Source organism: Carcharodon carcharias, chromosome 18 (genome assembly GCF_017639515.1).
Source record: "Carcharodon carcharias isolate sCarCar2 chromosome 18, sCarCar2.pri, whole genome shotgun sequence".
NCBI lineage: Eukaryota > Metazoa > Chordata > Chondrichthyes > Lamniformes > Lamnidae > Carcharodon > Carcharodon carcharias.
This window is the reverse complement of record NC_054484.1, coordinates 22,400,892-22,414,764: the sequence shown is the minus strand read 5'-3', so window position 1 is coordinate 22,414,764 and position 13,873 is coordinate 22,400,892. Positions and strand designations below refer to the sequence as shown.

The 13,873-nt window shown below is 41.1% G+C and overlaps 1 protein-coding gene across 3 annotated transcripts in view; it reads right to left on the bottom strand.

The window, feature by feature from the left end:
- Positions 1-13,873, bottom strand: part of ttc3 (tetratricopeptide repeat domain 3) — a 125,204-nt gene that overhangs the window by 59,587 nt on the left and 51,744 nt on the right. For all 3 annotated transcript variants that reach the window (XM_041211142.1, XM_041211141.1, XM_041211143.1), the window contains exons 16-18: positions 5,147-5,227; positions 3,387-3,499; positions 128-254 (exon numbers count right to left, since the gene is read on the bottom strand). In XM_041211142.1, the coding sequence (XP_041067076.1) occupies positions 128-254; positions 3,387-3,499; positions 5,147-5,227 (321 nt within the window). The remainder of the gene's footprint in view (positions 1-127; positions 255-3,386; positions 3,500-5,146; positions 5,228-13,873) is intronic.

The following is a 13,873-nucleotide window of genomic DNA, read 5'->3' as shown; positions in this document are numbered from 1 at the left end:
ATACAGCAAAAAAGAAAATGAAATGTGAGGTTCAATGGCCCAACATGCCTATTCTTAGTCTTATATCTTTAATAACTTATTACAAGAGTAAATACAAAGTATATCTTTAAAAAGTGTTACAAGTTACCTTTAATTTTTCATCCTGTGTTTCTTCAATAACAACAGTTGTTTTGGGCCATGTTAATATGCCCGGAACAATCTTACGGTTTACCATAGTTAAGGATTTAGTGAAAGGGTCTAAAGCATCAGCAAATCTGGGGGAGAAACACAACAGAAAACGGAGAAGAATCAGTGGAAACAAAAACCAACTTGGCGTGTTTCAGTATGTTGCAGCTGTATTCAAGGCAGCAGGTTGACAGGGTGTTTTTTGGGGGGGGGGGGGGGTGGGGGGGGGTGGGGGTGCCAGAAGCGCAGACAACCACAATATGAAGCAGCTCAAAATAAGCTATCTAGTGAGACCAAAGCTGTAACTGTACAAGGCTCAATGCAGAACAAATCTCAATCAAGCCCATCTCTACCACAACTCTTGTATCAACTCCCACAACACAGACCCTAGCTGAGTCATTAGAGGAAAACTGCTACACAAACTATCTCTAGTTCCTAAAAGGTAATAAAGCAGAACTTACCATAACCATTGACCCTGTATAACAGAGGAACTGAGAGACAGAAATAGGCTATTCATTTCTTCAGACTGGTTCCTAGCGCAAGAGGGTTGTCCTATGATAAGAGGCTGAATAAACTGGGCCTATACTTTACAAGTGTACGAGAATGAGAGGTGATCTCATAGAAACATATAAGATTCTGATGCAGCTAGCTGGGGAATCTAGACACAGTTTCAGGAAAAAGGTCAATTATTAGGACAGAGACGAAGAGAAATTTCTTTACTGAGGGCTGTAAATCCTTGGAATTCTCTACTCCAGTGGGTTGTGAATGGTCCACTGTTGAATTTATTTAAGGCTGAGATGGACAAATTTTTGGCGTCTCAGAGAATCAAGGGAAATGGGGAGCAGGTGGGCAAGTGGAGTTGAGGCAGATGAGCTACGGTTGTATTGAATGGTGAAGCAGGCTCGAGGGGCCAAATGGGTTCCTCCAGGTCCTGTTTATGTTCTTAAGCCTGTTTTACTATTCAGTTAAATCATGGGTGATTTGTACCTCAAAACCATTTACCCACCTTTTCTCCATAACTATCAACACACCCTTACCTATTAAGACCTATCAACCCAAGTCCTCAATATATCAAATGACCAAGTCCTGTTTTTCACTATGTTTCTTGTGAAAAAATGCTTCCTGATTTCACTCCCGGAGATTTTCGCAATAATTTTTAAGATTTTGTCACCCTGTTCAGGATTCCACGAATAGACGAAATAGTTTCTCTTTATATAGCCTACCAAATTCCCATCTCATTTTAAATGCCAAACCAGATCACCTTCTACCCTGGAAAGAAAGTAGAGCAATTTCATGCAACCCTCAATTTAACCCATTAAGCTATGGAGCCATTCTGGTGAATTTGCACTGCGGCCACTCCAAGGCTTGAAGTGAAGTGCCTGAAACTGAACACACTACTCCAGGTGAAGTATGACCAAGGCACAATTTAAGCATAACTTCCTGACTTTTGTAATCTACACCCCTGAAAATAAAGGCCACATTTCATTAACATCTTTGGTTATTTTTTGTATCTCTGCACTAGCTTTTTGTGAATTGTGCACAGAGACACCTAAATCCCGTTGCTCTTCAACGGTGCCTACTCTCTCACCAATATTGGACAGCCAAGGGCTGATTAAGGATAGTCAGTATGACTTTGTGCATGGTAGGTCGTGTTTAACGAACCTTGTTGAGTTTTTCGAGGAGGTTACCAAGAAAGTAGATGAAAGAAAGGCTGTGGATGTTGTCTACATGAACTTTAGTAATGCCTTTGACAAGGTCCCACATGGGAGGTTAGTTCAGAAGGTTCAGACACTTGGTATCCATGGAGAGGTTGTAAACTGGATTCAAAACTGGCTGTGTGGGAGAAGATAGAGAGTGGTAGTGGATGATTGCTTCTCAGACTGGAGGTCTGTGATTAGTGGTGTGCCTCAGGGATCTGTGCTGGGACCATTGTTGTTTGTTGTCTATAATCAATGATTTGGATTTTAATGTAGTAAACTGGATCAGCAAGTTTGCTGATGACACTAAGATTGGAGGCGTTGTGGACAGCGAGGAAGGCTTTCAAAGCTTGCAGAGGGATCTGGACCAACTGGAAAAATGGGCCAGAAAATGGCAGATGGAATTTAATGCGGAAAAGTGTGAGGTGTTACATTTTGGAAGGTCAAACCAAGGTAGGACATACACAGTAAATGGTTGGGCACTGAGGAGTGCAGAGGAACAAAGGGATCTGGGAGTTCAGATACATAATTCCCTGAAAGTGGCATCACAGAAAGGCAGGGTTGTAAAGAAAGCTTTTGGCATTCTGGCCTTCATAAATCAAAGTATTGAGTATAGGAGTTGGGATGTTATGGTGAGGTTGTATAAGACATTGGTGAGGCCAACTTTGGAGTATTGTGTGCAGTTCTGGTCGCCTAATTACAGGAAGGATATCAGTAAGATTGAGAGAGTGCAGAGAAGACGTACTAGGATGCCAGGTCTTAAGGAGTTGAGTTACAGGCAAAGATTAAACAGGTTAGGACTTTATTCCTTGGAGCGTAGAAGAATGAGGGGAGATTTGATAGAAGTTTACAAAATTATGAGGGGTATAGACAGAGTAAATGCGAGTAGGCTCTTTCCACTTAGATGAGGAGAGATAAACACGAGAGGACATGGCTTTAGGGTGAAAGGGGAAAGGTTTAGGGGGAACATTAGGGGGAACTTCTTCACTCAGAGTGGTGAGAGTGTGGAACGAGCTACCATCTGACGTGGTAAATGCGGGCTCACTCTTAAGTTTTAAGAATAAATTGGATAGATACATGGATGGGAGCGGTCTGGAGGGTTATGGACTAGGTGCAGGTCAATGGGACTAGCGGAATAATATTTCAGCAGACTAGAAGGGCCGAATGGCCTGTTTTCTGTGCTGTAGTGTTCTATGGTTCTAATATGAAAATATTCTAATTTGCCTTTATCAGATGTAAAGTGGATGGCCTCACACTTCCCCGCAATGAAATTCACCCACTGCCCATTCACTTATGTCTTTTTGTAATTTTCTATTCCTATCTACACAACTTACTTCCAATTTACAGTTAACTGTAAATTTGAACGTACAACTTTCTTTTCCTTCTTCCTCGTCATTGATATGAATAGTGGAAATGCAAGGTTCCAGTACAGATCCCGGAAGAGCACCATTTGTTATATTTTGCCAATTAAAGAAAGCTCCCTCTTGCCACTTTCTATGCCTGCACTCTTTGCTGGACACGAACCTGTTTTGCCGGAAGTACACTTTGCCAAGTCCGTAGAATGCCAAACAGTCAAGCCGCTGCTTTGGGAACTGCTCCAAGATTTTATTAAATTGATTTTCAGCCTCAATCAGCTCCTAGTCAGGCAAAATATGGATTAGTGGCTCCAGAACAATGAAGTATACAAGAAAAATAACTACCAAGCATAAACTACATATACCTACAAGGTAGATTACACATTAGTTTTGTCACAGTTATCTTATGCTGGGGCCAGTTCATATGTAGGGATCTGTTAGATTTGGTCCTTGGGGCTACAATATCTTAAAATGGTAATTGGTTTGGTTGGTTGGGGGTTCACAGTTCTTTGCTTATCTCCCTTTTACAATGGACTGTAGATTTTACTTGTTTATTATTATTATTTACTTCAGTTTATTGAAGTGGGCTTGTATCAAGCATGGCTTCAAACAAAATGGTATTTTCCAAGTTTCACTAAGGAAAAACTGTTTCCTTGTGCACATTAGCTTAGATATGAATAAAGTTTTCTCATGGTGTTGTGTTCCAACAATGTATTGGATATAGAGTCCTGAAGGTGGCAGCTTGGAAAGATTGATCAGTGTGTTGGTTCATTCTGGTGAGATATCTTAATTACTAGTGTCTCTCAGAGAACAGTTTTAATCAGTCAGGAAACATATTAATTTCTTATTCAAAATCGCGTGTATATGGTATCTCATATCTAAATAGGAAAAAATACAAACCAAACGGCATTGTCATTATTTGATACTGCTCGTAACAGGATACATAGTTTAAGATTTCATGAGTGCATGCAATGCATTTAAATCACTTATTAACCACCTAGCAGTCATGCTTGAGGAAGCATGTACTTTTATTTGCTACTGAAATCATAAAGTGCTATTTAATGTGTTTTTCTACAAATGAAATGTTCACCTTAATCACTACTTAGTAAGTGGAACCAAAATTATGAAAGTTGATTATTTCTTTATACCCAAAACCATTTGCTTTCTTCCCCTACAGTGGTTTTGTTAAACGTTATATCTACATATCCACCCTGTATTTTTAGCTCAATCCAGCGTGCTGCAAATTATTCCCTATAGTCCATTAAAACAAATACTAACATTTTGCATCAATTTTGGTCTTTTTTTTTTAATGGGGGTGGGTGGGAGAAGTGTTCATTACTTTTTCAGATAGGTATAGCTCCTGGGTATAGGCAGAAAATGCCTTATGGATATTTGCATATATTTCCCAAGTGCATCACTGTATCAAATGCACTATAATGCTTCACAAGGGTCAGATGGTGTATTAGGGTATGGAGAAGGAAAGGCCCCAAGTTTTATCCCTGGTCTGGTTAAGCTGGTCTAATTAGCCATGGAGGAAATGCAATTCGCCTCAATGCCCTCTGCACAGGAGCAGGAAACGAGCCTGCGTTCCCTTCCTTACCGCATCCAAAAATTCCGAGCAAAAAGTCCCTGTGTGAGAATATTGGGTGAAGACACATGGGTCATCCCCAGGATTCAATAGCATGCTAACATCCAATGTCAAGATTCAAACATGAGAAACTGCCATTTGAGTGAGGTATTGGTGCGTTGATGGTAATCAGGGAACTGCACCTCAGCAAAATCAACAAGAGGAGGAAAAGAATACAGAAGAATGCTAGATGGTCCACTGATTAGGTTATGATAATTTACTTCATACACCGTATATTACAAACAAGCTCATTTATATTAATAATTGACAATGCACAAAAAAGAGAAAATTATGGATCCTACCTCAGGCAGTCCAATGCCAAGGAGGGCACAGGCATGACCATAGATAATTATCACATAATCGTTAGTGGACAAACACACTTCCTAGAAAAAGCAAAAACGATTAACAATTAGATATGCAATAATTATTCACCTTGTTGGCATAGTTGGCAATTAAGTTCCATGGATTTGTGCCTTCAATTAAAATTAGGACATTCTTGGAAATTACAGGCTGGATTTTGCGCTCAGCATGCTGGGTCCCATGGACAGATGCGGAAGCGGGTGTAGCATCTGCTGCTGCCCAGTACTGTGGCCCCACAATGATTTAACAACCATTGTGACGATAATTACCTTGAGACGAGACTTCCAATCCCATCAGGGCTGGAGAGGAACTTGCAGTGGGAGGGAGAGGATCCAGTGGTCGTGGACCATGTAGGTACCAACGACATGGGCTGGATGAGGAAGGAGGCTCTGCATAATCAATTTGAGGAGCTAGGTACCAAATTAAGCAGAACCTCAAAGGTAATAATTTCTGGATTATTACCTGAGTCACGTGCAAATTGGCATAGGACAAATCAGATTAGAAAATTGAATGCGTGGATCAAAGACTGGTGTGGGAGAAATGGGTTCCCGTTTGTGGGGCACTGGCATCAGTATTAGGGAAAGTGGGATCTGTACCGTTGGGACAGTGTACACCTGAACTGTGCTGGAGCTGGTGCTAACTAAGGAGATAGAGGGTTTTAAACTGAATAGTGGGGTCAAGGGATCAAATTTGGGAAGATGTGGTTAACCAAAGAGTATAGACAAGGCAAGAGAGAAAGGTATTAATATGGGAAATGATACAGACCTTGACAGGGAGGGACAGAGAGTACAAATCCAAGAGTAAATCAGCAGATAAGGCTAGACGCTACATTAAGAATAAAATTACAAAACTAAAGGTTCTGTATCTAAATGCACGTGGTATTCGAAATAAAACAAATGAACTGATAGTGCAAATAGAAATAAATAAGTACCATCTGATAGCCATTACAGAAACATGGCTACAGGATGACATAGATTGGGACCTGAACCTGAAGGGTACGTGACATTTTGGAAGGACAGGAAATTAGGAAGAAGTGGAGGGCAGGCTCTGTTAATTAATGATAGTATTAGCATATTGGAAAGGGATGACCCAAGTTCAGGAAACCAGGATATAAAAGCAGTTTGGATTGAGATGAGAAATGATAAAGGCAAGAAGTTACTTGTGTACAGGCCTCCTAATTGTAACTACATGGTTGGACAGAGTATAAAAGAAGGGATAATGGGAGCTTGTCAGAAAGGTACAGCAATAATCATGGGGGATTTTAATCCACATATATTCTGGAATTATGAGATGGGCAAAGGTAGCGTAGATGAGGAGCTCATGGAATGTTTTCGGGATAGTTTCTCAGAATTACATGTTCTGCAGCCAACCAGAGAGCAGGTTATGCTAGACCAGATATTGAGCAACGAGCTAGGATTAGTTGATAACCTCATAGTGAAGGCACCCTTCGGTAGCAATAATCATAATATGATTGACTTTTACATTCATTGTGAGGGAGAAACAAGTGTGTCCAAGACTAGTACTTTAAAGTTAAATAAGGGCAATTATGAGGGCATGAAAACAGAGTGAGCTAAAGTGAACTGGCAAATTATGTTATGGGATAGGTCAATAGAGGTTCATTGGCAGACAAAGGGATATTTCAGAATACACAGAATAGATACATTCCAACGAGAAAGAAAAATTCCAAGGGGAGGGCCCACCATTCGTGATTAACTAAAAATGTTAGATAGTGTCAAACTTAAAGAAAAAGAATATAATTACGAAAAGACATGTGGCAGGTTAGAAGATTGGAAAGAATGTCAAGAACAACAAAGAATAACAAAAAGGAGAGAACAAGTAGGGGAAAAATAAGTGTAGGAGAGAAAGCTAGCTAGTAATATGAAGATGGATAGTTACAGTTTCTATAGATTTTTTTTTATTCATTCACAGGATGTGGGCTTTGCTGGCTGGATCAGCATTTACTGTCCATCCCTAATTGCCCTTGAGAAGGTGGCGGTGAGCTGCCTTCCTGAACCGCTGCAGTCCACATGGTGTAGGTACACCCACATTGCTGTTAGGAAGGGAGTTCCAAGATTTTGACCCAGCGACAGTAAAGGAACGGTGATATATTTCCAGGTCAGGATGATGAGTGACTTGGAGGGGAACTCCCAGGTGGTGGTGTTCCCATCTTTCTGCTGCCCTTGTCCTCCTAGGTAGTAGTGGTCATGGGTTTGGAAGGTGCTGTCTAAGGTGCCTTGGTGAATTCCTGCAGTGCATCTTGAAGATGATACACACTGTTGCTACTGTGCGTTGGTGGTGGAGGGAGTGAACGTTTGTGGATGTGGTGCCGATCAAGTGGACTGCTTTGTCCTGGACAGTGTCCAGCTTCTTGAGTGTTGTGGAAGCTGCACTTATCCAGGCAAGTGGGGAGTAGTCCATCACACTCATGACTTATGCCTTGTAGATGGTGGACAGGCTTTGGGGAGTCAGGAGGTGAGTTACTCATCCAGGATTCCTAGCCTCTGATCTGCCCTTGTAGCCACAGTGTTTATATGGCCAGTCCAGTTCAGTTTCTGGTCAATGGTAACCCCCAAGATGTTGATAGTGGAGGATTCAGTGATAGTAATGCCATTGAACATCAAGGAGCGATGGTTGGATTCTCTTTTGTTGGACATTTGCCTGGCACTTGTGTGGCACGAATGTTACTTGCCACCTGTCAGCCCAAGCCTGGATATTGTCCAGGTCTTGCTGCATTGGACATGGACTGCTTCAGTATCTGAATGGTGCTGAACATTGTGCAATCATCAGCCAACATCCCCACTTCTGACGTTATGATGGAAGGAAGGTCATTGTTGAAGCAGCTGAAGATGGTTGGGCCTAGGACACTACCCTGAGGAACTCCTGCAGTGATTTCCTAGAGCTGAGATAGATATTTAAATAAGAAGTTATTCTATTCACAATACATAATAATTTGGATAAGGGAACCAAATATAATATTTCCAAGTTTGCTGACGACATGAAAATTGGCAGGAATGTGAGCGATGAGGATGTTAAGAGGCTCCAAGATGACTTAGACAGGTTTAGAGTGGGGGCAAATACATGGCAGATGCAGTATAACATGGATAAGTGTGAAGTTATCCACTTCAGTAGGAAAAACAGAGTGGCAGAGCATTATTTAAATGGTGATAGATTGTGAAATGTTAATGTGCAAGGGGACCTGGATGTCCTTGCATTCCAATCACTGAAAGTAAGCAGTTAAGGTGGCGAATGGTGTGTTGGCCTTCATTGTAAGAGGAACTGAGTACAGGAGCAAGGATGTCTTACTGCAGCTGTACAGGGCCTTGGTGAGACCACACCTGGAGTACTGTGTGCAGCTTTGGTCTCCTTACCTAAGAAAGGGCAAATTTGCCATAGAGGGAGTGCAGCGAAGGTTCATCAGACTGATTCTTGGGATGGCAGGATTGTCATATGAGGAAAGGCTAGGCCTGTATTCACTGGAGTTTAGAATGAGAGGAGATCTCATTGAAACGTATAAAATTCTGACAGGGATGGACAGACTGGATGCAGAGATGATATTTCCTCTGAGTGGGGGTCTAGAGCAAGTGGTCACAGTCTCAGGATATGGGGTAGACCATTTAGGGCAGAGATGAGGAGAAACGTCTTCACTCAGAGGGTGGTGAACCTACGGAATTCTCTATCACAGAAGGCTGTGGAGGCCAAGTTATTGAATATATTTAAAAAGGAAATAGATAGATTTTTGGAGTCTAAAGGCATCAAGGGGTATAGGGAAAGTGCAGGGGTATGGCATTGAGATAGAGGATCAGTCATGATCATATTGAATGGCAGAGCAGGTTCGAAGGGCTGAATAACCTACTCCTGCTCCTATTTTCTATGTTTCTATATTTCTAAGCAAGCATTGGTCCTATAGAAAGTGCATCTGGGAATTGATAATGGTAAGTAGGGAGATGGTGGACAAATTAAACAGGTATTTTGTTTCGGTCTTCACTATAGAGGACACAAGTAACAACCAGAGATAGTTGCAAATCAGGAACTAGAAGGGAGGGAGGAACTTGGGAAAATTACAATTACAAAGGGAAGTGGCATTGAGCAAATTTTTGGTGCTGCGGGCTGACAAATCCCCAGGTCCAGATGGACTTCACCTTAAGGTCTTGAAAGAAGTGGCTAGTGAGATAGTTGATGCATTGGTTTTAATTTTCCAAAATTCCCTAGATTTGGGGAAGGTTCTATTAGATTGGAAAATAGCAAATGTAACTCCTTTATTCAAAGAGGGGAGGGAGGCAGAAAGCAGGAAACTACAGGACAGTTAGCCTAACATCTGTCATAGGGAAAATGTTAGAAGCTATTCTTAAAGATGCTTTAGCAGGGCACTTAGAAAAATTCAAAGCAATCAGGCAGAGTCAACATGGTTTTGTGAAAGGGAAATCATGTTTAACCAGTTTATTAGAGTTCTTTGAAGGAGTTACATGCTGTGGATAAAGGGGAACCGATGAATGTACTGTACTTAGATTTCTAGAAGGCATTTGACAAAGTGCCACATCAAAGGTTATTGTGGAAAATAAAAGCTCATGATGTAGGGCGTAACATATTGGCATGGCTAGAAGGTTGGCTAGCTAACAGGGAGCAGAGAGTAGGCATACATGGATCTTTTTCTGGTAGGCAGGATCTGATCAGTGATGAGTGGTGTGCCACAGGAATCCATGTTGGGGCCTCAACTTTTTACAATTTATATACATGACTTCGATGAAGGGACCGAAGGAATAGTGGCTAAATTTGCCGACAACACCAAAATAGGTAGGAAAGCAAATTGTGATGAGGACATAGGGGGCTACAAAGTGTCATAATAAGTGGGCAAAGATCTGGCAAATGGCTTATAATGTGGACAAATGTGAAATTGTCCATTTTGGCAGGATGAATAAAAAAGCTTATCTAAATGGTGACAGGTTGCAGAGCTCTGAGATTCAGAGGGATTTGCGTGTCCTAGTGCATGAATCACAAAAAGCTAGTATGCAGGTATAGCAAGTCATTAGGAAAGTTAATAGAATGTTATTGTTTATTGTGAGGGGAATTGATTACAAAATTAGGAAGATTTTGCTTCAGTTATACCGGATGCTGGTGAGACCACATCTGGAGTATTGTGTACAATACTGGTCTCCTCATTTAAGGAAAGATGTAAATGTGTTGGAAGCAGTTCAGAGGTTTACTAGATTAATACTAAGAATGGGCATATTGTCTTATGAGGAAAGTTTGGACAGGTTAAGCTTGTATCCACTGGGTTTTAGAGGGCTTGATTGAAACATATAAGATCCTGAGGGTTCTTGACATGGTGGATGTGGAGGGGATGTTTCCTTGTGTGGGAGAATCTAGAACTAGGCGTAACAGCTTAAAAATAAGGGGTCGCTCATTTAAGACAGAGATGAGGAGAAATTTTTTTTTCTCAGAGCATAGTAAATCTTTGGAACTCTCTTCCTCAAAAGATGGTGGGAGCAGAGTCTTTGAATATTTTTAAGGTGAGCTAGATAGGTTCTTGATTAACAAGGGGGTGAAAGGTTATCAGGGTAGACAGGAATATGGGATTGAGGCTATAATCAGATAGGCCATGATCTTATTGAATGGCGGAGCAGGCTCGAGGGGCCGAGTGGCTAACTCCTGTTCCGTATTCTACAATTTGTATTTATGTTAATTACCTCGAGATAAGACCTCTGATCCCATCCGGGGTCCCCAAGAGCTGCCGGCCATCCGGAAGCTGTGGTCACTGCTAGGACTGCCACTGAAGCCGAATGCAAGGTAAGTGGTGGGGTAATTGCTGGGGTTAGGCAGCCAGACCTGACGAGGGGGCGATGTGGATCGGGGGAGTTAGGTGGAGATGGTGGGTGGGGGGAAAAGCAGGGGTGCTTCTAGCTGTGAGGGGGCTTCCTGTCGAAAGAGGAGATCTGTAAAGGAGGCATAGCACCCCCACCCCCGAGCCTTTCCTGTCCTAGCAGTATTACCTGCGGGTTTCCAACCTGCTACTCTAGGAGGTGGGTAGTGGCCATTAATTGGCCACTTAATATCCTCAATTGATATAAGGGTGGGCGGACTGGCTACCCAACCCCTCCCCACCACTCGTAAAATTATGGCGTTGCAGGGTGGGTGGATTGGTGCAGGGAAAGGCGTCCATGGTATTTTGTCCGTTAGCAAACCTGGAGAGTGAAATTCTGGCCAACATATTGATTTCACTGAAGCTTGTATGGGTAAGCTCTCCCCAAAGGAGGTCGAACATCTAGAAAAGTTTAAAGGTGTTCTTTCAGTGGGATTTCAGTTAGAACTGATCAGTTATCTATCCTAACATCTCCTAACGTGGCTTGATGTCAACATTTTTTGATAATTGTAGTTTTTATTAAATCTGTAGCTAAATTATTACAAGATTTCTTTGTCAGTAAATTGTCAAGGTTCTTGTTGAGACTTTAACCTTCAAAGTAGGATATGGGACCTCAGCTGATAAAATGGAAGAGAAGTTTATTTGAAGAGAAAATAATGACGATACAGAAGAATTGTTAGAACTTGAATAGGTTAAAAGTACAACAGGCCCAATCCTTGCTTTCTAAACCTAACAGAGGTTCTAAATGAAGGTAGTTAATTAATTTAAAAAGGTAAAGACACACTTTACATATCATGTCAATCTAATACCAGTTTGTCCTAATGATTATAGACCAAAGTTTTGATTAATTTAATCAAGGCACGTTCTTATCAATTGTCTTGTTGCTACTGGCTGGTGCATGCCTTAATACATTGTTTTCAACTGAACATATATAGTTGCGACTGAGTACAGGCTGTTTTACTGAATTCAGAATTCTTTGCTGAGTTCGGGGTTTTAAAATGTCTTTGAAGTGATGTGTTAGCTTCTTAAGATGGCTGTTTGAAAACAGTGAATGCAATACAGTGAACTCATATTTTTTTGAATAGAGCATTCAAGAAGTGAGGTGAATTCTGGCACATAGCGAGCAGAGACCAGAGATATTGCTAATAAAATTGGTGTTATGAAAGGCGTTTTATTGTTAGAAGAGGCTGGTAATACAATGAGAATTTACATTCAATGAGCTGTGCCAGGTTTAACTTCAGCAGTTTTCGGGTGTGCAAAGCAGAGGCATTGAGAGATCAAAGCAGCTGTAAGCCTCCAACTGTCTCCGCAGGAACCAAAGCAGCTGTAAGCCTCCAACTGCCTCCGCAGGAACCAAAACAGCTGTAAGCCTCCAACTGCCTCCGCAGGAACCAAAGCAGCTGTAAGCCTCCAACTGCCTCCGCAGGAACCAAAGCAGCTGTAAGCCTCCAACTGCCTCCGCAGGAACCAAAGCAGCTGTGAGCCTCCAACTGCCTCCGCAGGAACCAAAGCAGCTGTAAGCCTCCAACTGCCTCCGCAGGAACCAAAGTGAAAAGAACCTCATTTTGAATTCGTAAGGTGAAAATGCTTTGCCTGGTGTCTGGTTAAGTCTATGGGTTGCTGTTGCCTTAATGGAAATTATTTTGGGAATTTGTTAAAAGTAATGACAGTAATTTGTAGCCATGTGTATATATTTTAACCTGTGTAAATTAACAAAATGTTTCATTTAGTTTAATGTAAAACCTCGAGAATTGGTGGTCTGATTCCTGAATTTAGAGTCGCATCTCAAACATAACATTTAAAATGATAGGTTATGACAGTTGTTTAAAGTTTCCCTCTGGAATTTTTAAATAACTCAGCTTTACCAACTGCATCAATCATAACAATCTCATATGGGATAAAACCTACTACTTTTAGATCAGTTTGAGAAAAATTGTTATCCAGAATGATTTACATAATGCTCCTGTGAAGTGCCTTTGGACATTTTACTACATTAAAGGTGTTATATAAATGTAAGTCATTATTGTTGGATAGCGTAAAACAGAAAATATGGAAATGCAGGGCACGTCTGCAACTGGGGAAAAGGCTTCCAATATTTTAGATGGGAACCTTCTTCAGAATTTCTCTTTTAGATACCAGCAAGTTGTGTATTTCAGGCACTGTCTCTATTTCAAACTTCTGGAATTTGTGTTTCGCTTGTTAACTCTATAGTCACTTTGCAACTGACAAACAAAAGGGTCTCTTTCTAGCAACTGCAGATAGCATTAAAAACTCAACATGCTCTACAATGTTCCATTGGAGTAATACCACTGCTGTCAGTAATTGCAGGAGCCAATCAAGGAATTTACATTTTGGGTCTCCATATTGTCCAACGGAGCCCAGCAGCATGACAGAAATTAGCTCCAAAGTATTTTGTTGAAAAAAAAGGGAATCTGGGACAACAATAAGCTCACCCAGAACAAAGTCAATCATCTAGAACAGTTTAAAGGTATTATTTGAATGCCAAACAGTGCCAAAGGCAGAACACAACTAAGAGATAAACAGTAAATGCACTGTGGTAGGAACAGTTGAAGGGGAGTGTTACAGCATTAATTAATTTGACAGCATACGATTGCAACTTTATCATGATTTATCATAACTACCAGCTTAAAATAGAAGCTTTTGATGGGATCAGTTGAGTGAGGAAACTCATTACATTGTAATTTGTAATATCAAGCTTCCATTGCAAACAGAATTAAAAACTACAAAGGATACGTTGATTTTCCATATATTTAATACTATTTTATTCACTCCAAAAAATTAAGATGAAAGG